At 34.6% G+C, this 24,464-nt stretch overlaps 3 protein-coding genes across 3 annotated transcripts; 2 read left to right on the top strand and 1 right to left on the bottom strand.

The window, feature by feature from the left end:
- Positions 1–1,099: 1,099 nt before the first annotated feature.
- Positions 1,100–5,238, top strand: LOC112510362 (probable transcription factor KAN4). Its single transcript, XM_025115760.1, has 6 exons — positions 1,100–1,634; positions 1,799–1,875; positions 2,381–2,417; positions 2,605–2,779; positions 4,659–4,755; positions 4,911–5,238. The coding sequence occupies exons 1-6, from the start codon at positions 1,100–1,102 to the stop codon at positions 5,064–5,066; spliced, it is 1,077 nt and encodes a 358-aa protein (XP_024971528.1). The 3' UTR covers positions 5,067–5,238.
- A 2,151-nt stretch (positions 5,239–7,389) lies between these two features.
- On the top strand, positions 7,390–8,606 carry LOC112509102. The gene is made up of 3 exons (XM_025113970.1): positions 7,390–7,473; positions 7,935–7,992; positions 8,059–8,606. The coding sequence occupies exons 1-3, from the start codon at positions 7,390–7,392 to the stop codon at positions 8,604–8,606; spliced, it is 690 nt and encodes a 229-aa protein (XP_024969738.1).
- A 12,983-nt stretch (positions 8,607–21,589) lies between these two features.
- Positions 21,590–23,416, bottom strand: LOC112509101. Its single transcript, XM_025113969.1, has one exon. It carries the CDS (start codon positions 23,414–23,416, stop codon positions 21,590–21,592), a length of 1,827 nt encoding a protein of 608 aa, XP_024969737.1.
- Between the last annotated feature and the right edge of the window lie 1,048 nt (positions 23,417–24,464).

Raw genomic sequence — 24,464 nt, 5'->3', positions numbered from 1 at the left:
GTTGTGAAGGTAAAAAAAGGTCGAATGTTCACAGCAAAAACACTGTGAAGGTTACTTTCACGGTGTTTAACTGTAAAGTTTCAAGTGTAAAAATAATGTTTCATGCGTTTCACGAAAACAACTTTGTTTCACATAATCTCAAGTCTCTCTTTCTATATATAATATATATATATATATACTCTCTTTCTCTCTCTCTCTATATATATATACTCTCTCTCTCTCTCTATATATTCCTCATAAAACTTGTAATATACCTTCATAGTATTTTTGCTGTGAAGTTTCGAGTGTAAAAATGTTTTCTCACGTGTTTTACGAAAACAATTTTGTTTCACATAATCTCAAGCCTCTCTTTCTATATATAATATATATACTCTCTTTCTCTCTCTCTCTCTATATATATATATATATATTCCTCATAAAACTTGTAATATACATGGGGTATTAATTACTTATAGTGGTCAAATTATAAGCAAAACTTGAAGTTTATGACTTATTTGTTGTTTACAATAATAAAATATATTTATTGTGGTATAATTATTATGAAATGGTTTTATAAAAGTTTTAATTTTTATGAGTTTTATTCCAAGCTTTTGTTTTCCCGAGTTCCAAGCATTCTTCCTGCAGAAACACCACTTACTCTCCTGCTTAACTATCACCCTCATACTGATCTCTCTCTCTCTCTCTCTCTCTGGCCCTCTGCTCATATAATCAAGCTTTTCACTAACTTTTCCTTCGATATCTGCAATCTTCATCCCCCTTCATAAATCTCAAATAAAATAGATTAAAGTTAAAAACTTTTCTTACACAAAGCCTTCCTTTCTCCGATTCTTCGTCAAACCTCAAACCTAACCTACTTCTACTCTATTACTGATAAAGCCTACACAGTCTTTACTACTGATAAGCTCTAGACCCACCCCCNTCTCTCTCTCTCTCTCTCTCTCTCTCTCTCTCTCTCTCTCTCTCTCTCTCTCTCTCAAAGACCATGCAAAGGTTAATCATAAGGCACTCATGATATAATCACAACTCAAAAGCCTTTTCTTAAACATCATCCAATCTGTCGTTTTTTTTTTCATCTTAATATTCTGTTCATTTTAAATCCATGTTTCTCGCTTCAAGAACTACTCCAATGACAAGTGGTATTGCAGCTACAACTTTGCCTGATCTATCCTTACAGATCAGCTCTCCAGCTGCTGATTGTATCAAGAGGCCAACCTGCAGCTCCACCACCACTGATTCCAACAGCAGTGGCAGCGATTTAAGTCATGAAAACGGCTTAAATGTCTTCAACCATCAGTACTACCCACCAGTAGCAGCGGATATGGGATGTTTGGTTACCAATGGACTCCAGCTTGATCAGCCTCGTCTGAGCTTGGGGCTCGAGATGGCATCTTTCAATCCTCCTCCCCTACATCATCCCACGTTACCTTTGCAACTACAAAGAAATAGTATGCTTCTTCAACATCAGTATGGCAATCAACATTATCATCAACCTCAAATCTACAGTCAGGAGTTTAAGAGGAATTCAAGGATGGGTAGCCGTGTCAGAAGGATCGTTAGGGCTCCTCGTATGAGATGGACTTCGACTCTACATGCTCACTTCGTTCATGCCGTTCAACTCCTTGGTGGCCATGAAAGTAAGTTTTTAGATTCATATCTGTGCTATTTTGTCTCTCCTACTTTAACTTTCTGACTTTTGCTTCATGTTGACTTCATTATACTTGTTCCAACAAGTTCAGCCGAGTGGATTCATTACAGTTAATTATAAGTAATTCGGTGCTTCTTTTATAAAATTTTGCAGGAGCAACTCCTAAATCAGTGCTAGAGTTGATGAATGTGAAGGACCTAACTCTTGCTCATGTGAAGAGTCATCTGCAGGTGGGTATCCTTCTTGTCTAATTTTTCTAGCGTCTAACAGTAGGCCTCTTCATTTCTTGTAAAAGATCAGACTTTGGGTGTCATCATGTCCTTCAATCAAAGAGTCATCTTGTGAACCATATAATTGTTGTCATCGTCTTTCTGAGGGTTAGAGAAACTCTTTTTTACATACATTTTTCTTTTGTACATTCTGATCTTGAAACTGATACCTTCTTGTGATGTAGAAGGTAGTGACTTTACTAATGAAAAAATGTATAGAAATGAGAAAGAGGGAGAAAGAGAGAAAGAGGGAGAAAGAGAGAGGGAGAGAGAGAGAGAGAGAGAGAGAGAGAGGCAAAGCACAAACCCATGTCCGCGTATTTGAGCTTAAATTTTGCTATGCTAAAGTAGGCATGGTAGGAGAAAGAAGCAAGAGGAACAAGGACAAAAGGGCATCTAAAAGAGGGTGATATTTTTCTCATAGTTATAATTACTAACACATCTTTTGTGGGATATATTCATGCAGATGTATAGAACAGTGAAGAGCACTGACAAAGGAGCAGGTACTAGATTTGGATCTTTCTTTCTATAAGGACCCCATGCATCATATTTTTTTCTTAACTGGTTAAGATATATAGGATTGAAAATTTCCGATATAAGACCAATACCTACAGTTCCCATCCGAATTATTACTCTGTCTCACTGGTAAGCCACAGAAAATTGATGGGTGCTGTATGAATGTGTTTGCAGCTGGACTGGCGGATATGGGTATGATAAATCCAAGGATTCCAAGGACATTACTTCAAATGGAGGGAGATATTTCACCGTTTGATGATAAAATTGATGATACCAACAACTCCAGTCTGAACCAATCTCATAATTCTATCCACCCATCACGACCAACTACACTACAAACATCTCAGAGGTTAGTGTGTGTGTGTGTGTGAGTGCTACAGATCAGTACATATCTGCAGTCTTCTATCTCTCTGCAACTTTTGTTCTTTCCTCCTATCTTTTTTGTTCATCATCATTACTTGTTTGAACTTAATAGCGGATATGATGCCAATTTGACTTGCAAAAAGGCATCTAATAAGTGCATTGCGGAAACACACACACATTATTGCATAATGTTTCTTGGTAAATGAATATTGTGTTGATCTAACAAGCATATTGTCTTTCTTTGTTGACAGTGAAAATTTAAAAAAGAAGTGATAAATTTATTTATTAAAAAATCAAAAACACTAAAATTTTAAACATCTAGATCTCTTTTCGATATTAAAAAAATAACTCTAATATACAAAAGAACCAGAATGGCATATCCAATGGATGTTGAATTGCGAATGTAAAGGATCTCGAGAAAAACTAAAAGTCAAGGGAAATGGCACAAATTTCTGAGTCATTGGTAGTGTTGTATGGTGACATTTGGGGAATATTTATCCCTTAATTAGTCATGCTCATGCTATACATATATAAAACTAGAATTAGTATACATAATTTCAGCTATAAGTTAATGTCTCTTCTGTATGTATCTTGCAGTTGTTTAAATTAGAGCTGCTACAACATTTAATGTAAAAGACATTGGCTGGCCTTTGTTGACCTCATTATTTCTGGACGGCAACTCATAGCCATCAAATATCTCAGCCCGACATGAGCTTCAAAGTTTATTTAATGATAACTCAAAAACACCTCATTCCATAATTTATTACACGAATGATGGAAAACCCAAGTGACGGTTTCACAAGTCTTGAAAAAAAAATACCATTTTTAGCTTCGATATATATATATATATATCTTCTTCCAAGATCGACCCCATTCAGTGTTTTACCACCATTGGTGCTTCTGGTCTGACATATACTAAACTTAAACCATTCACGAATTGGTTAATGAATAATCACACTACAACAAAATTGGGTTTATAAGACACCCTCAATCTCTAAATGTCCCAATAGACCGCTTTATAGGACTTAACTTATAGGACCAAAATATAAAGCATCTATCCAAAGGTGTTGCAATAAGTTTATATGACGCTTTTGGGCGTCTTAACAAGTTTTTTAAGACATTTTGAATACAAAATGTCGCATTAGCAACTTGACACTTTTGAGAAAGTGTCTTATAAACTCAATTTTTTATAGGACATTTGTTTTTATAGAACAGTTTTTCAAATAGTATTATACAAAGTTGTTAATTGGAAGTTTTATATTAAAAGTGTCCTAAAAAACTTATTACGACATCAAAAAATGTCATATAAACCTATTATAACACCTTTTAGGACGTTTTATTTTTTTGGTCCTATAAACTAAATCTTATAAAAAGGTCTATTAGGACGCTTTGAACTTGGGAGTCTCCTATAAACTTGATTTTGTTGTAGTGTCAACTGTCAAGTGTATAAATAAATATGAACAAACAAATTACCATGTGATTTTGGGAATTATTTGTTTGGTAAAAGTAATTAAGTGGAGTCTATTTTGGGTTATCTCTAGTACCTGTGTTACAATTAATATATGCCTCGAGTCTAAGTATTTTGTACGTAGCTAGGGTTACTAATGTAAACTACCTATGTACATAAATTAACAATACTAATATTTGCCTAATGGACGTTTATCGCATAACAATACTAATAACGGAAATAGAAATATTTTTATATAATTATATAGCATAATATAATTTGAATATTTTGATGACTTCTTTTTGGAGATGATATTACAACAGCCAACATTAATATGCCGGTGTTTTTCTTTCGTATTACATATGTATATGTAGATCATCTTTTGCAATCTCTTTACTAAATCCACAATTTTTAACAGAGGGTTGTGGTCATTGTCAATGGATACATATGATTCAAGTTTCTCGACCGAAGAATATACGCCAAATTGTTCTACACTTGGAGCAATTGATATTACGGTATGTGTACGAAGCACTGTTTTCAAGTTATGATGCATACATGCATGTATATATGTGTGTGTGCGCGCGTGTGGATATAGTTATATATACATACATATATACATCCATCACGATCATTAATTGTTTTTAACGATTCATTTCATTTTTTTCTCTAGGTTAACGAACGTGAGGCATCCTTACACTTGTCAGAGAAGGATAGGAAGTTGGAAAATAATAGTAGCAACAAGTCATCAAATTCAAGTAGGTTGCTGAATCTTGAGTTCACCCTCGGAAGGCCAGGTCGCCAAATGGACGAACGGATCCTCGAATGAGAGTGAACTCATTACCACTAATTAGTAACACAGTATTGGATATCTAAGCGGTGAAGAAGTGTTTAATGTTGCTTGTTCCTGTCATTTGTGTTAGCTTTTTGACAATTTTGTATTATGTTAGCGTGTAGAGGTGAAGATGAGGAGATGAAAGTAGGCTAGCTTGGAAACGAAAATATCATGGGCTTTCATAACCTTAGATTATTAATTACTGCTACGAATGATTAACTTCTCTGAAATTGGTGTGTTGTGGATATGAACTCGGTTTAGCCCGTTAATAATCCAACATTGAACATTTATTTAAAATCTGTAAGATCATCTCAAAACACATTTCTAATACTACAAGTGTAATGGCCTAATACATAGTGATGTATCTCGATTCTAAAGGCGAGAACTCAACCACAAGGGTGGCGTCTGATTGGTTTGAGCTTGGCTCTAAAGGTAAAAAGTACGAGGAGGTCTCAGGTTCAAATCCAAGGAGGAATAAAAATCCCCTTGTGACCACGGAGGTTCAAATGCGGTGACTCCGGGTTATCTGCAAATCAGGTGGTCGCCTTAGGATTAGTTGGCTCGCATAGCAGGTTGGATATCCAGGTTAATAAAAAAAAAGGCGAGAACTCGAACCCTCAATTTCATTTGATTCTCTGACTGTTTTTATTTTATTTTACGATTTTGTGTGGTATTAATTAAGAGAGAGAGAGCTAGTTTTTGGTTGGTTATCAATTAGTTTAATGAAGTATGTATTTGTTTTATTAGTAGTGTTCTATATTTATCCTGCATTTGAATCGTTTATTAGTTGATTATCATTAGTTCAATTTATAAAGTTCAAACGTGAGGCTTTATGAAAGTTGTGTGTATGCAATAATAAGTTATAAATGTTCTATAATGTAGTATGGATATACCCGCATTCGAATATACTCATTATTAATCTTTTGAAAACCGGGTTCCAAAAATTGAAAAAATATATATTGATATGTGTATTAAATTAAAAAAAAAATAAGTAAAATATTTGTTTTTTATCTACTTTGTGTAATTAAAAAACTTTAAAATAATTTAGATTCTCTAAAAATAAGATAAATCTACAAGTTTTATTAGTTAGTTTTATGAAGATTTATAAAGTCGTACGTAGGTTATATATAATAACTTTTGGATTAGATTAATGTGGAAAACAAATTGATATGGTTGCTAACGATAAGATAACAAATCATCAATAAAGCATGACAACCACAATATGAAAATAAAGCAATAAAGGGAGAGAGTGATATTATAATGTCACGTCGAAATATGGAAATGGAAACACCACATGTGGAGCATGTCCGAGAACTGAACCACTATTAATTTGTTGCTTAAAATGGTGTATATTACATCTTCAGTGGTGAAGAAATGATATAGTTGGTTCGTCTTGGAAGAAAAGATAAGAACATCATGAGTATTACCAACTTAAATACCATAATCTGAAAATATAACTCGTTACTCAAGGTAGGCATGATGTGGCTCACAAACACCAGAAACGATCAAATCTATCAAATTTGTAGCACAACTTCCCTAAATGACTGGCAATCTATGCCCGCAAGTTTAGGTCACATAGCTAGGTCAAATAATGGATTAAAGCATGTTTAACGATACTCACGTTTAATTCAATCCAACCAAAGAAAAAGTAGCAAATCCACCAACCTTAATCTTCAAACATATACTAGAAAATAAATATCGACAACGAAGTTAACAATTCATATACACATACCACCTTCGTCAAAAGCCCTAAGGGCTTATTTTATGTCTCAAAGCTTCAACCAAGTCCAATTATATCATAAATTTCATGCATCATTTTTATTCTCCATATTTTTAAGATAAAACTCAAAAAAACAAAGTTTGAAAAGTTTAGAGATTATTTGATAATATCATAAATTTTCATATTGAAACCATTTTTCAAGTTTTAGCCTTCTTTCTTACTTTTTATGTTATATTTATTTATTGTTAAGTTACATTTTAATTGTTTCACTTATTTTTTATATTGATTTTTATATTGTTATTATTGTGTATTTGTGTTGTTATATTTACTCTAATATAGTTACTATTCTTAAGGAAAAAATATGTCTGATAAAAATATGAAGTTAATTACGAAACATTGTATAACACCCAGAATTCTATATTGGAATGATTTTTATTATTATTTTGGATCTTGCCTTGAGTTTAACATTTTATGCCAACAAATAAAGTGTCTTTGATGGTTTTAAGTTGTGGAGAAAAGTTATGCAACAAATACCTTGAAAAGAGAAGAAATATGGGCGAAGCAATGAGATACACGACTTGGCCCGCGACTAAAGTCATGGCCGAGGTCGCATGGCTTTTTGAAGAAAGGGTGCGTGGAGGCCAGGGACCTGCTTGGTTGGCATGGGTGGCACTTGCCACGGTATTATTTAGCCACTGAAGGGTAAAAATTTTAGGTTTGTTAACGGTGCTACCGTATCGTTTTGAAAGGTGCTACCGTATTTTTTATGAAATTCAAACAGTGCAACTAAATCTAAAACCCAAACAAAATAAAGCCCAAATAAATTAGATAAGTAAGCCCAACAAATTGATTAATCTAATAAAATAAGTTTAGTAAGCCCAGCTCAAATAAAAGAAAACTCAGTCCAAGATTAAAGCCTAAGGCCTAATTCCTAAAGAAGTAAAAAGTAAAGCCCTAAACACGTACCTGCTGGTGGCCTGGTGCGAGTGCGAGTGAGACAACGACGTGACCTGGTGCGAGTGCGAGTGAGCGAGTGTGTGAGCGATAACGAGCCGACAGCGAATAGCGAGATTCAATTCATCGATTGGAACGAGTCTTGAAGACTCGGTACTGAGTCATCGAATCTCCGCTCGGTTATACAGGTGCTTGAATATGTTGAAGATGATGGTGATAATGGAGCTAGTCGGCTTCAAGCAAGAGGTATTTTATCATATTTAAAGACATTTGAATTTGTGTTTTATATGCACTTGATATCAACGATCTTAGAATTAACAAATTCATTGTCTCAAGCTCTTCAAAGGAAAGATGAAGACATATTGGAAGCTATTGATTTGATAGGAACAACCAAATGTCAATTACAAATGTTGAGGGAAAATGGGTTTGATCAAGTTTTGGAGAAATGCTACTTTTTTTGTGATAAACGTAAGATTGTGAAGTTGGATATGGCTGAAGCTTATGTTAATACAATAAATTCAAGGAAAAGGATGAGCATTACCAATCAACATTATTATAACTATGATATATTCAACATTGTTTTGGATATGCAGATCCGAGAGTTTGGTGATCGTTTTGACGAGATAAGCACCGACTTGCTTCAAAATATAACAACTTTGAATCCATGCAATTCGTTTTCTCAGTTTAACAAATCAAGCCTATTGAAGTTGAGTCAGATGTATCCCCGAGATTTTGATGACAAGGAAAGGATCATTCTTGAGCATGAACTTGATATCTACTATCATTCTGTTTATAATGATGTCAGATTTGCCAACTTAAACGGTATTGCCGACCTCGCCAGATTAATGGTGGCAACATGAAAGCATTTTTCTCATCCTTTAGTCTACCGGTTATTGAAACTAACACTGGTTTTGCCTGTTGCAACTGCTACAGTTGAAAGATGCTTTTCGGCGATGAAGCTTGTCAAGACAGATTTATGTAATCGAATTGGTGCTGATTTTTTGAATTCTGCACTCATTTGCGCCATAGAAAAGGAAGCCCTTAGTAATTTTAAAAACGAAGATGTCATCGATCGTTTCCAAAAGATGAAGACACGCCGAGGACAAATTTAGGAGTTGTTTCTCAACATACTTTTTGTAATTATTTTTGGGTATATATTGACCGTTTTCAAAAGATGAAGATGCGTCGGATACAAGTTTAGGAGTTGTTTATCGGTATTATAAAAACCATACTTTTTGTAATTATTTTTAGATGTATATTATATTATATTAATTATATGGTGCCATCGTAAGAAAATTTTTCTGGGTCCGTCCTTGGTGGAGGCAGTGAGAGATACGTGGGCCGCGGGCATGTTGTGCGGGTCAGATATTTGAAATGTGTGTGTGGCCAATGCGGGCGACTCACGCGGCGACCTAAGTCATGGGCATGGTCACGAGAAAGTCCCAGATCGGTACTTAAAAAACATTTTCTTTGGGTTTTCTTTTATTTTCGGCTTTCAACTTTCTCCCTCTTCATCTACTCCTTTTTTGGGAGTTATAGGTCCCATTTTGGGAGCATTTATTAACATTAATCATCAAGCTTTGAGTATTAAACTTAGGAATTCAAGATCTACTCTTCTTTCTCACGATTTTTACTTGGTTTTAGGTTTTCTTCAAACCTAAGTTTGTAGGTTCGTTCTAACTTTTCTAAAACTTTTATACATGTCAAAATGCCATTTTTTAGCCTCCTAAACATCTTTGTTGATGTATATTACATATTTATGGACTTCGACCAATTTTGGGTACTTTGGAGATTTGGGGGGTTTTACCCTGTTTGACAAAATGAAGGTTTAATACTTTGATCTTGCTGTAAACATTAGATAATATCTTAAATATGATATGATGGGTTATAAAACTTATGAGTTTTTAAGATCTTCGAGAAAAATTACTTTATTCTTCAAAGGGAGAATAAATTATTTTGGATTTTGGAACTTATAAAACCATATTGATCTTATACTTGGTTCTTAATTATTATTTTGAGCTTATGAGTCTTTGAACTATTTTTGGTTAAATCATGGATTTAATGATGATATTATGTGATAGGAACTATGTGTTTGATCATGGTTAATTGTTTGAAAACAATGGTATGCTTAGACTATAATGTAATGGATCCATAGGCATAGAAGTCGATTTTAGTATGTAAGATGGGATAGTTGTTCCCATGTAATAGCTGGATACGGGTAATGATTCACCAGAGGACTCAAGATATAGACCGTGGGTAATTAAACTTTATGATTGTATGTCTCGTAATGATTTGATTCTAGCAACTACGCATTTCTTAGACATTGGAAGACTCGAACTACAGATCGTGGATGGTTGAGCTCAATAATCACACTACTAGAAAACAAGGTATCAGCGACAAACATCAGCGAGGGAAAAAATTCCTCACAGATCAGCGAGGGATTAGCGAGGGAATGGCCAAAAACATAATCTCTCGCTGATCCCTCGTTGATTTTTTTATTTATTAATTACAAATTTAATTAATTATTAATTATTGATTATTGATTATTGAATTATCAATTATTTATTATTTATTAGAATATTACAAAAATTAATTTAATAAAACCGAATAAAACGTATTAAGCCCAATAAAACCGAATAAAGTCCAAGAAAATAGATTAAGACCCAATAAAACTGAATAAACCCGTTAAGCCCATTAAACCGAATAAAGGCAATAAAATGGATTAAGACTCAATAAAATCGAACAAAGCCTAATAAAACCGATAAAGTCCAATAAAATGGATTAAGATCCAATAAAAGTGAATAAAGCTCATTAAAGTCCGGTAAATTGTTTAAGGTCCAATAAAATCGAACAAAACCAATTAAATGGGTTAAGGCCCAATAAAATTGAATAAATCCCCATATAACACACACATACTATCTATACATTCACATATACACTTACGTTTAAACATATATACATCATCCGATATATGTATTTTAAACAATATATACATTGATCCAATCGTAATTAGCAACCAGCACACATCGTGTATACATATGTGTATAACACGGACCGACGGGTATATATACATATAACACATACAACATCGTGTGAACATATGCATATAACACGGTCCGACGGGTATATATACTTATAACACATGCACATGTATACATATAACACACTTCGTAGTTAGCAACCAAAACATATATATACAAATAACACAAATACATGTATACATACGACACTTACACATAAAAATGCATACATATAACACATAATAAATGAGAAAATAAAAAAAAATAAGATAATCCCTCGCCGATCCCTCGCTGATCAGCGAGGGATTCGCGAGGGAAATAGCCAGAAACCATTTCCCTCGCAGATCCCTCGCTGATCTACGAGGGATCAACGAGTGAAGTGCAGATCCATTGTTGATCAGCGAGGGATCAGCGAGCGATTATCCTATTTTTTCTTATTTTTCATTTTTTATGTGTTAGATGTACGCATTTTTATGTGTAGGTGTCGTATATATACATGTATATGTGTTATTTGTATATATATGTTTTGGTTTCTAACCGTGATGTGTATTATACGTACACATGTGCATGTGTTATAAGTATATATACCCGTCAGCCCGTGTTATAGACATATGTTTACACGATGTCATATGTGTTATATGTATACATACTCATTGGTCTGTTATATATCGTATATATATATATATATATATATATATATATATACGATGTGTATAGATGTGTGTTGGTTGCTAATTACAGTTTTATTGGGCCTAATGAGCTTTATTCGGTTTTATTGGGCTTTAGTGAGTTTATCATGCCTTAATGGGTTTTATTCGATTTTAGTGGGCCTTAATGAACTTTATTCAGTTTTATTGGGCATAATGGGCTTTATTCGGTTTATTGGGCCTTAATGGACTCTATTCAGTTTTATTAAACCTTAATGGGCTTTATTCGATTTTATTAGACTTTCTTCGGTTTTATTTGGTTTTTTGGGCCTTAATGGGCTTTATTCAATCTTATTGGGCCTTAATAGGTTTTATTCGATTTTATTGGGCATAATGGGCCTTAATGGACTTTATTCGGTTTTATTGGGCCTTAATGGGATTTATTCGATTTTAATGAACTTTATTCGGTTTTATTTGATTTTATTGGGCCTTAATGGGCTTTATTCGATTTTATTGGTCTTATTGGGCTTTATTCGATTTTATTGGCCCTATGAGCTTTATTCGATTTATTGGGACTTAATGGACTCTATTCCATTTTTTTTTTAAAGAAACCAGGCAAATTTATAAAACTAGAAAAAGAAATACAGAGTCTAAGCGTACGACCAAACCCAACAAACCTGAAACACAAAAGACTTGGTCATCACACCATACCAAGCCACAACAAGCCAAAAGGTACAAAGCCCAACAGACTCAACCAAGCTACAAATAATAAAGAAAATGAGCTTCAACCTCAAAAAAGCCCCCTAAACCAAGACCCTATCCTCCATGTAAACCATCATTCCGCACAACCCGTCTCTCCAGCCAAGCCACACAAATGGAAATTATACTATTGATTTTTTTGATAAGTTGAACAGATGTGCGACGATTCTCTATTCGATTTTATTGGGTCTTAATGGGCTTTATTCGATTTTAATGGGCTTTATTCGATCTTATTGGGCCTTAATGGGATTTATTAGGTTTTATTGGCCATAATGAGCTTTATTCAGTTTATTGGGTCTCAATGGACTCTATTCGGTTTTATTGGGTCTTAATGGACTTTAATCGATTTTATTGGACTTTATTCGGTTTTATTGGGCCTTAATGGGCTTTATTATCTAATAATTAATAACTAAATAATTAATTAATTATATTTAACAAAAAAACAAATATATTAATAAATAACAAATATTTATTAATTAATAATTAATTAAGTTATTAATTATATTTAGAATAAAACAATTTAAAAAATTACTTAAATTATTTTTAAGAAACTTTTAGCGAAGGAAATTTTCCTCGAAAATCCGTCGCTGTTTATCAACATAAAACAGCCCAAATCAACTCTTTCAACCTAGATCGAATAGTCACCCCAAATCCAATTCCCCGCCGGTCTTCGTCGAATCCCCAGTGTTCTTCGCCGATTCCCCGCCGCCGACTCGCCACCACCACTCCGGCTGTCACCAACACCTGCGGTTGCAGCTGTTTGCCTGTCACCACCACCACCTCCGGCTATCACCACCTCGGCGATCGTTACCACCCCCTCCCACACTTGCTCCAAGTGATTTCATCCCAACCTCTAACTCTAAAATTTGTAAGTTTTTTCTTTTGAAAATTGTTTGGTTTATAAATGTAGGTTTCTCAAAACTTTATAGTAGTCAAAATTTTACATGTAGGCTTCTCAACTCGTTCAAAGACCGCCAACTTCATTCACACCTACGGTTTGACTTTCAAGTAGTCAAACCGTTACACTTAGAGTTTTAAAGTCATCTCAAACTCTTCTAAACCTATGGTTTGACTTTCTAGTAGTCAAAACTTTACATGTAAGCTTCTCAACTCGTTCAAAGACCGCCAACTGCATTGACACCTACTGTTTGACTTTCATGTAGTCAAACCGTTACACTTAGAGTTTTAAAGTCATCTGAAACTCCTCTAAACATACGATTTGATTTTCTAGTAGTCAAAACTTTACATGTAGGTTTCTCAACTCGTTCAAAGACCGCCAACTTCTCTACACCACCTCTAATTTAATTATGTCGACTAACTACTTCTTTTATTTGTTGTAGTTATTGAATATGTCGACAGTTAGAGGATGAATGTATAGAAAGAGTGATGATCGAGGGGCTCTTAGCTGGACATATGTCAGACACTTGGAAGGTTTTTTGGACATTGTCTATGTCAATGAAGATTATGTTGAAAGGGGAACTACACGTGATAGGATACTGCACTTGATACAATATGGTTCCATGCCTGATTATACCATTTGGCGGGGACATGGTGAAATCTATTGTCATGAATCTCATCAAAATGTGGGTCAATCTTAATCCTATAGTGGATAATAATGAAGATTATTTTCAAATGGTGAACGATCTCATGGTACATGATGGCATGACATGGGAAAGAGCAAACACCTAATCCTTTTGCCCAGGGATTTTATAACATGTTACAAGCTGTTGACGAGCCTTTATGAGATGAGGCATCTCTTTGGGAGCAGAGTGTTGGAGGACGGAGGAAAGGCCGCATCTTTGGTTTCAGGACCACCAAGTATCCCTCTTATGCTACGACGGGTAGATGTAGCAATTGTGAGTCATCATACCAGTCAAGAGCGGAGATATGTTGGTTATATTGTTATAAACTTTCTCATTACTAAAATTGCAAACAAATTATTGATTTTGTCGAATATTGAATATTTACAGGTAAATGAGTTGAAAGAGAAGTTGGCAAGGGTAGAGGAGGAACTGGAGACCGAGCGGAAGAATAGGGAAGATTTGGAGACTGAGCGGAAGAATGAGTTGATACACATGAAACATTGTGAACGTTATCACTATAATATACTTTGGTTCACAAACGTCTTTAAAATATGATGTATATTAGGTTATGATATACTAGGTAACTAATTTTAATTAAATATTTCCTCTTAAAAAAATTAATCAAATATTTTGATTAGTTGTCAAAAATAGAAATACTATATTACTCTTTAAGCTTATTTAAGAAATATCCTTAAATATTTCAAACGAGTGGTTCACATTGGATCTCACGGTTACCACAAACTAATCAGTTCTCCCTTGGATGAGCCCCTATATATATGTGTGTGTGTGTGTGTGTGTGTATGTGTGGAGGTTCAAACAAGAACCCCTATGATTTACGAAAATGCGAGAACAACCTACTAACCTAAAACTTTTTTATTCAATAATTTAAGTTATATTAAATAAAATTAAATCAATAAGGGCAGTAATATAATTAGGTATTTTTATAATTTTTATTTCATTTTAATTAATTAGAATTATCTCATCATTTTAGCTTGGGATTGATCATGTTGAATTGAACGTGCATCGTTTTCTTCCATCATTTTCTTCCCATCATATTCGATTAGGTTTCACAATCACACGATTATCACAAGAATGTCGAGTATAATCTATTGGTTCGACTAGGGTAAATTATCAACTCCATTGGACGATTTGTATGTGATATAATCATGTGATAATGCAATGACGAATTGAGTATCAAATGATTTTCACATGACGCGATTCGTATTTGGATGGGTTCTACTACAATCTGTTCGATTCAATTAGGTTTTACAATCACATGATTATCACATCCCAATCGTGTATAGATTATCAGACGATTATCACATGGTTATACCCGACTGATCACATTGTTTTGGTTTATTAGGTTCGCGTATCACATGATTATTATACTGGTATCATACCCAATGGATATAAAATGATTGTGATGGAAAATTTGGTGGTTGTATCGATCTTCCGGATTGAGTATCACATGTGATGACACGATTATCACACCCAAATAGAGCATTAAATCTAATGCCTGCAAAAGATTAAACAAGAAAATGTTTCAACTTCTGTTAACAATAGAGCATCTCTATTCTAGCAGACAGGAGTGAAACATGAAAAAGTACGATGGAATTGCAATTACTATTCATCTATTAGCAAAACTTCTTTAGAATGAGTTTGCAGGTTAGGAAAGAACAAAACTAATCGACTATTGGGACAATTGAACATTAAATTCAATCTGCAGAAGATAAAACAAGAAAATGTTTCAACTTATGTTGACAATAGAGTATCTATGTTCAAGCAGACATGAGTGAAACAAGAAAAAGTATGGTGAAATTGCAATTACTATTCAACTATTAGCAGATTTTCTTTATAATGAGACTGGAGGTTAGGATAAAACAAGATTAATCATATGATAATAGTGTGATAGTCGATTGATGTGAAAATCGTTTACTATCCTCTTTGTCATTAGCTTATCACATGATTATCACACCCAAATTGAACAGTCGACACTAGTCGAACCGATAGATTGTAGTTGGCATTCTTGTGATAATCATGTGATTATGTAACCTAATCGAATTGAAGATATTGTAATGGAACCTACATATGAATCGTAATCGGTTACTAGTAATGATAATCGTGTGATTGTGATAATTGTTTGATTGGAGTAATGGTAATCGTGTGATTGTGATAATCATCAATGGATTATCACATGATTATCACACCCAAATCATGTGATAAATAAACCTTCATTGAATTGTCTATGCAACCTTCTCCCTCAATCTTCTTGTTGTTGCTTTCTTCCTCAGTCCATGTTCGATTTCTTCCTCTATATTCTTGATGTTCGACTTCTTGCTACATAACTGATAACACAGTAGCTCGTGGTTGTTATCAATTCCCAGATGATCGGAGCCTTTTCTCTGATCGTGTTTTTATAATCTTATCATTTAAATTCCAAGATTACCCTTGGTTAGTAGGTTGTTCTCGTATTCTCGTAAATCACAGGGATTCTCGTTTGAACCCTTCCTTGTATATATTAAAAACTTAGGAGTTTGGCGGTGCACAATTAGTGATTGTTATTTGAATGCGGCACAATTCGGGTAAGCATGAGTACAAAGACGTTATACACAACTCTACCAAAAATTCACTTAACCAAATTTATACGAATTAACAAAACACGGATATTATAAGAAGAGTCTGAGAAGAATGATGTTGAGGCCACAAAGGCTATTTGTATGGAGTTGGATGAACGAGTTGAGGTCATGGATGAACATGTTGAAAAGAATAACATTGAAGAAAAGAAAGATGAATATGAAGAAGTAGATGCCAATTAATGGTTTTTAGAATTCAGATTTAGGCATCTTTCTATGACTGCTAAAAGTTTCAAAGCAATTTCTTACATGGATACTTTTGAATGCAAGACGGGAAGTTTCAATAACAACTATTGGGAATTTTTAGAGATATGTTTATTTAGATCTGAGAATCACAAAAGTTGAAGATGTGAAGTTGAAGTAATTCAAAAAATTTGATTACATGGTGTTTGAGGTAAAAAAAAAGGAATATGGAAGCTCCCATACCATTACAGAAGCAGATTTTAAGAGCATTCATCTAGAATATATTTAGGGGATGCATCTTTTGTTGGTACCATATGAAGAAAAAATTTATAGATTCAGAAAAGCAACTTCTGCTCTCAGACATGGAATGTTGAAGGCAACCAAGTGGGCAGCGTTGGTAGATTTGCAAGTTTCTCTTGAATTGAATAAAGACACATTCTTCTTGTCTGCTCCCAATACATTTTAGAAAAAATTCAAAATTTCAAAAGTGGATCTATGATAGAGCATTTAGAAGCTGGATTCTTTTTCAATACACATAAAGGAGAAAGATTGTATTTCAAAGTTTCTAAAGTTGTAAAGTATTCATCAGAAGCTTTAAGATAGATTAAAAAAAATTTGAGAAAGAGAAGGATAAAAGAAATCAAAACATTAAGCTCATTGAGAAGATGGTTCACTTACTTCAAACCTAATTGAATTTTAGGAATCTGATCTTGCTAAGGTTTGTGAAAACTCTGAAGGAATATGGTTTTGACATATACAAAAAAATTTGAACCAAAAGAGGAGATTGTGAAAATATGACGTTGGTTCAAATTGTGAAGAACTTTCTAAGTGTTGAAAGTCTGAAGACTTGTAATTAGAGTTAATTTAGAGTTCAGACATAACTCTGAATGGATGGTTCCAGAGTTCAACATCAAGTCTAAATTAGTGTTTCCAGAGTTCGGAAATGGAGAAAAAGTATAAGTGATAATGCCTTCAGAGTTCGGGTATAAAGTCTTTAGAGTCCGGCTAGCTTGTGTACAGAGTTCGAAGACTAACTGTGGATACACTATCTATAGTTAAACATTTAGCCAATATGTGCATAATTACTTCTCATGTTTGAAGATTAAGTCAAGATACTAAGCCACGTGTTATATGTTCATTTGTTTGTTCTGTAATGTATTGTATCTTTAGCCTAGTTATTCTTGTATAAATAGAAGTCTGTTAGATTTGTTTTAATGATCTTAACAACTTTATATGGATAGATTCATTTTGTATAAATACTCTCAAGATTCATTCTATAATAATTTTTATATTCTTACAACAGTTCCATAATCAATGACATGATGATTTCCTACTCAATTCTATCTTTCTATTAATTGATATCTTGTCATAATCAGTATATAGGAACTATCATGGTCTATTATTTTTTCTGTCATGATCAATGGGGATGGGTCTCCCCCGTATGCATGAGATTGAAAGTACGCTTATTCTTGGTTATTGGGGTTTGGTGGCGAAACCCTATTGGAGTACATAAGCTATTGGAGAACCATGCTTGGAGCATACATTAACGTGTAATTATGCGTATATAATTTGTTGACTGTATTAACATTTGAACTCACTAGGCTCGTTAGCCTCACACTTGTTCTTGGTATCATGTATCTCAGGTTCTAGTGTCGGGGTCAATCGAGTAGGCTGGTTGGGTGTTGATTAGAGGCACGTGGCATTTTTGGGACACCTTAGTTGGAGATAACAACATTTTGGAAGTTTAGTGACACATGATCATAATCTATTTCTTGTATGAATTAGATTAGGAGGTTGTTAACATTAAACTTGATTGTTTTCCTTGTATTTAACCGGCGTAAACCATTCTTTTGTTTCGTAAAAACCTACAATCGCTATTTCCAAATTTTTAAGAGTCTTACAATATTCAATATTGAATTCATTATAATGGTATTGGCAAGATGAATATAATGATGTATTTTGTAAACAACACGTATTTTTAATGTATTTTAGTTCATATATAACAATTAATATTAACAAGATGAAGAATGAAAAAGTAAGAGATAAAAAAATTAAAGTAAATAACTATAATGATATAAAGTGTAAGTAGTACTAATAATTCCTAAAAAATACATCTGCATGATATTTAATAATATGATTAAATCCAAAAGTATTCAATATTAGGCTCATTTTGGAGGTATTGACAGTCATTTTGAAGGTATTGACTAGAGAATTATAATGATGTAATTTTTTTAAACGTATTTTTTACAATAAATATACAAAATAAAAAAGTAAAAAATATAACACTACCAAAAAACCCACTTTTTCCGGCGGCCATATCCGCCGGAAATCACTATTTCCGGCGGATTTCCGGCAGATATGGTCGCCGGAAAAAGTGGCGCCGGTGATTGTTTTTACGGCGGAAAAACCGGCAGATTTTCCCCGTTTCCGGCGGATCACGGCCGCCGGAAATTCCTCATCGGTTTATTTATAAAATCTTGATTAAATTAACAAACAGTTAAGTATTTTTTTTTTAAATTTACCGGCGGAATATTCCGCCGGAAATGTTTCTCGATAATCTTTTCTAAAAGAATATATCTTTAATTTTAAAAAATACCGGCGGATATTTCCACCGGAAAAAATATATAAATATTAATTTTTTAATTTTTTTTAAAATATTTTTATATTACAAACATTACCGGCAGATAAATCCGCCGGAAATCCGCCGGAAAAAATATATAAATATTAATATTTTAAATTTATTTTAAAATTAATATTTAAAACCTGTATTTAAAATCTGTAAATCTGTACAATATTAAAAATGAAAATAAAAAGGCGAAATAGAACTAAATATCATACATTAAAGTGAAACTACAATTATTTCAACCAAACAAAAACTAAGTTGTTATAAACAAAACTAAATTGTTTCAAAGCAAAAGACAATATTCAATATGGTGGTGGCGGGGGGAAATGTTGAGATTGACTGAGCTGTCTAACCAAAGCAGCCATATCTTAAAGTTGTCTATCATGTTGCTCCTCCCTCTGTCGTCGTCGCTCCGCCTCCACCCGCTGTCACTCCTCCTCCGCCAAACGTCGCTCCTTCGCCTCCCGCCATCGCTCCTCCTCCGCCATCCGTTGGCGCTGACTTTGTTCCTGTGAGTCTCTAAGTTGGGTCTTTAAGGTTTGAATTCCCTATAAAATAAATTAAACGTTATAATATTTAACATGAATTATAAACTATGTCGATAAACATCATCAAAGAAAAAGAGACACATACGTGCTTATCTGAAGACGATGAACCACCTTCCGTGTAGTTCCCGGTCAAGACACAATTGGGATCTTGGTTGTACCCAAATCCAAATTAACGGCCTTTCTTGCTTCCCCCAACCGCTTGCTCCCACAACTCTTTATCAACTAAGGATAGGTGGAGGGATCATCGCCGTATCTTTGGCTGATACCAGTTGAATACTCATCCTATATATAGTTTAAAAAAGATTGCAAGTCAATTCTGACAGCATAACGGCTGTAAATGGGACGTTTCCAAAACAATCATAACGTTTGCCCAATAAATGGCAACTCAAACTAAATAATGACATATACGTAATTTCTAACTTAAACAATCCTAACGTTTGCCCAACAAATGGCAACCCAAACTAAATAATGATATATACTTAAAATCTAACTTAAACAATCATAATGTTTGCCCAACAAATGATAACCCAAACTAAATAATGATATATATATATATACGTATATATATACGTAATTTCTAACTTAACAAATTATAATATTTGCCAACAAATGGCAACCCAATTATAATAGATAGATATACTAACCATAACTTGGCTACATTTTGTGGTCACGTACCCCCCCCCCCCCCGAATCCGTAGATGCAGCATCTCCACTCGACCTCTTCTTGTGTGTGTAATCAAACAATTCCACAACGGTTGGGGGCACGTCATCTTTTGCTCGTGTCTACAAAGGTCAAATAATACAAACATGTGTTAATTATAACATATTAAAAATCAAACTACTAAATTAATTGGTTTTAGGTTCTACCAGACGAGCACCATGCTCCGAAAATGGTATCGATCCACCGGTGTGTAGCGCAACTTGGCTATCACGGTTCTCACGCGCCACACTGGAAACAGCCTTCCAATTATCACTGTTCCAACGATTGACCATCTGGACCCACACATCTGAAGATATCCAGCTGAGGGGGAAATTCTTCAACACACTCATATCTCAGTTGGGGTCCGTTTCATCGTACTGAGGATACCCATTTATCTTTGTTTTTTCCCCAACTTTATTCCTCGCAGCACTCATGTTATCATTATACGACTTGGCCGACTTTCTCTCCCATATCTCAAGGATCTGGGCGTCCAAAGCTGGATCCCAAGTATAATAGCCCTGTACGTAAAAGTTTAGCCGATTATTAGGTTCAAAAAAATACATAAAATATAATAAGTTGAATATATAACACAAACCTGGAACCGCTCCCACATTCGGCGTCTCACGTTCTTTGGGATTTTTTCCCAACTGGTCTATGGGCCGTCAAGTAGCTCTCGGTTGATCTTGGTGATCCGACGGATTACTTTGGTGTCATTGAAACTATATAATTACGAATTGAATTAGCATCAATACAAATAATATATTTTTATCAATTAAAAGATGTAAATGTATTTACTCTTTGCGCGGATGCCAATAATTGTCCGCTATTGTGGAAGCGGCTCCGGAGCAGCACTACCATGACCAGACTTAATCTCCTCCGGGTGTGCCGAAGCGGTACTAGAGCCTCTACCCGTACCGTGGGTAGGTGTACCTCCACTAGTTTGACCGGTAATCCGAGTACGCGGCATTATCAATTTTTTACAAAGCAACATTAGAAAACATACAACAATAATTCAAGTATACAGTAAATATTTCACACAATTGAAAATGTCTAACAATTGTTTACTAATTAAGATTTAAAAATGGAAATAATAAAATTTTAAAACAACTACACAAAGTTTACTAAGACTAAAATTTACAAATAAAGCCTAATCATCTGATGAGTGATCAGACAAGTCAAGTTCTTCGTCCTCAGAGTCACTATCCDRGTATTGGAACTCCTCTTCTTCRTCACTACTCTCATCAACATGCCAGTTGTCGCGACGATCGTTGGCAACTTCGATGTCGTCTTCCCCTGTGACAAGCTGGATTGGTTCTTGAACATCTTCGTTTCCCTCATGTCGGGTTATTCGTTCATTTTCTTGAAAAAACTGTTCATCGTCTATATTTTTATCATCCGACCGGACTTCAGGGGTACTCGATGCTAAGTCATAGACCTCTCTTGGCTTTGTTTTCACCACAGGTTTCCTATATTGCCTTGAACCGTGTGAGACTCCATCATAGACCGTAGGAAGGCTACAAACTTCTGTCCATAATTGTTCCCCAGTTAGAAGAGGAGGTGGACCAGCTTTTTCGACATGTCCAACACGAAATTGGTTCCTATCATGCCTGAACGAGTGTCTGATTGGCAGAAACTTGCGGTGACAGTCAAACCAACACGACTTCCCTCCGCTTTGCAACTGGAATGCACATGCATTACCCATACAATATGGGCAAGCTAACTTGCCATGTGTGCTCCAACCAGACAACATGGCATAAGTAGGGAAGTCACTAACCGTCCACAACAATACGGCCCTCATTGTGAAATTCGTTCGTCGATGAGCGTCATAGGTAACGACACCGTCAAAGAATAACTTCTTTAACTCGTCGATCAAGGGCCAAAGAAACACATCCAAGTTCTGACCAGGGCTCTTCTTGCCAGGAATCAGCAAAGCCAGGTGGACGTTCCGGTCCTTGATGCACATCCAAGGTGGTAGATTATAGTTTGTAAGAAAAACAGGCCATAATGAGTATGGACTTAAGTTGGAGTTATTGGGATTGAAACCATCTATACATAATCCCAAACGAACATTCCCAATCTCTTGAGCAAAATCGGGATGCATCCTGTCAAAATGTTTCCAAGCCTCCCCATCACTCGGATGTACCATCTTTCCCGTCTTGGTTTGATGATCATGGTGCCAAGTCATCTCCTTTGCTATTTTCTTACACAAATACCACCGTTGTAATCTGGGTGTAATTGGCAAATACATCAACACCAAATTAGGCACATTATTGTTTCGGCCGATTGTCTTGTAACGAGACTCCCCACATATTACACAACTGTTATGATCAACAAATTCCTTATAAAATAACATGCAATGGTTCTTGCAACCATGTATCTTTTCTTTCGGAAGACCAAGCTCCTTCAACATCTTCTTTGTCTCGTAAAAGCTACCAACCAGTTGTTCACCATCAGGTAGCATTTCTTTTACCATAGTAAGGTTACCATTGAAGGTTGTCTCTGGCACATTGCAATCCGCCTTCCAATTCAAAAACCTTGTCGCTGCCTGTAACTTTAAAAATCTCTGGCATCCCTCCCACAACGACTCATCTGCAGCTTGTAACATATTATAGAAACGTTGTGCGTGTTGATGTGGTTCTTGCTCGTCCCACGTACGTGATGTACCGGGAACATTTTGATCCATGACCATTTGTTCAACACCATCAAACTCATTGTAATCTTCGTCCACTATTGTTTGTTGTGGTTGTTGAAGTTCGGGTTCTAATTCACCGTGTGCATACCAGTGATTATAATTTGTTGTGAATCCTAAGTCTATATGAATCTCATCTCTACTTTTAAACTTTTGAAGTTGACACTTCTTACAAGGACATCTTGCCGTAGATCGCTCATTAGAGAAAGCAAAATCCAAAAATCCAACTACTTCAACTTGGAAAACTGGATTTATAGTTTCGTTCCTATTTATTCGCTTATACATCCATCATCTATCAGCATTAGTCGACATAGCTACAAATTTACGAAATTATGTGTCAGTTTAATTAGTTGTTATATGTAAAATGGACCTCTATTTCGTTTAAAAATACAAGTCCTAACGTTTGCCCAACAATTGGCAACCCATTTCTAACGTAAGATGTATCTCTATTTCGTTTAAAAATACAAGTCCTAAGTTTGCCCAACAATTGGCAACCCATTTCTAACGTAAAATATATCTCTATTTCGTTTAAAAATAAAAGTCCTAACGTTTGCCCAACAATTGGCAACTCATTTCTAACGTAAAATGGACCYCAATTTCGTTTAAAAATACAAGTCATAACGTTTGCCCAACAACTGGCAACCCATTTCTAACGTAAAATATATCTCTATTTCGTTTAAAAATATAAGTCCTAACGTTTGCCCAACAATTGGCAACTCATTTCTAACGTAAAATGGACCTCAATTTCGTTTAAAAATACAAGTCCTAACGTTTGCCCAATAATTGGCAGCCCATTTCTAACGTAAAATGAACCTCAATTTCGTTTAAAAATACAAGTCCTAACGTTTGCCCAACAATTGGCAACCCATTTCTAACGTAAAATGGCCCTCTATTTCGTTTAAAAATACAAGTCTTAACGTTTACCCAACAATTGGCAACTCATTTCTAGCATAAATATATATGTCAATTTCCTTTATAAATACAAGTCCTAATGTTTAAAGATACATGTAAATTTTTGCAAATGATAATTCTAATAATGAGTTTATTATGCATATATATATATATATATATATATATATGGAATTGAATGCACACAACAACATATATATATATATATATACATATATAGAGAGAGGTTGGTTATTATACAATTTTTGACATTTGTGCAACCAATACAACCCAATCTTAACCGTCCATTTCATTTGATTAATATATGATTTCATAGAAGTTTTGATTGTTCCCTAATATAAAGTATTGATCATAATTAATGAACCATATTAATTTTACATAAATATTCAAATCATAATAAATGAACTTTCATCATTTTCATAAA

Source organism: Cynara cardunculus (assembly GCF_001531365.2).
Source record: "Cynara cardunculus var. scolymus isolate 2C chromosome LG 3, CcrdV1, whole genome shotgun sequence".
In the NCBI taxonomy this organism is placed as follows: domain Eukaryota; kingdom Viridiplantae; phylum Streptophyta; class Magnoliopsida; order Asterales; family Asteraceae; genus Cynara; species Cynara cardunculus.
This window is presented reverse-complemented; position numbering and strand designations above follow the sequence as displayed.

Bases quoted from the DNA above. Each gene is read 5' to 3' on its own strand.
- LOC112509102 (XM_025113970.1), top strand. From the start codon at position 7,390: ATGGCCGAGGTCGCATGGCTTTTTGAAGAAAGGGTGCGTGGAGGCCAG. The intron at 7,474-7,934 runs GTATTATTTAGC...TCGGTTATACAG, and splicing joins CATGGGTGGCACTTGCCACG to GTGCTTGAATATGTTGAAGA. The intron at 7,993-8,058 runs GTATTTTATCAT...CAACGATCTTAG, and splicing joins TAGTCGGCTTCAAGCAAGAG to AATTAACAAATTCATTGTCT.
- LOC112510362 (XM_025115760.1), top strand. From the start codon at position 1,100: ATGTTTCTCGCTTCAAGAACTACTCCAATGACAAGTGGTATTGCAGCT. The intron at 1,876-2,380 runs GTGGGTATCCTT...ATATTCATGCAG, and splicing joins ATGTGAAGAGTCATCTGCAG to ATGTATAGAACAGTGAAGAG. The intron at 2,780-4,658 runs GTTAGTGTGTGT...AATTTTTAACAG, and splicing joins ACACTACAAACATCTCAGAG to AGGGTTGTGGTCATTGTCAA.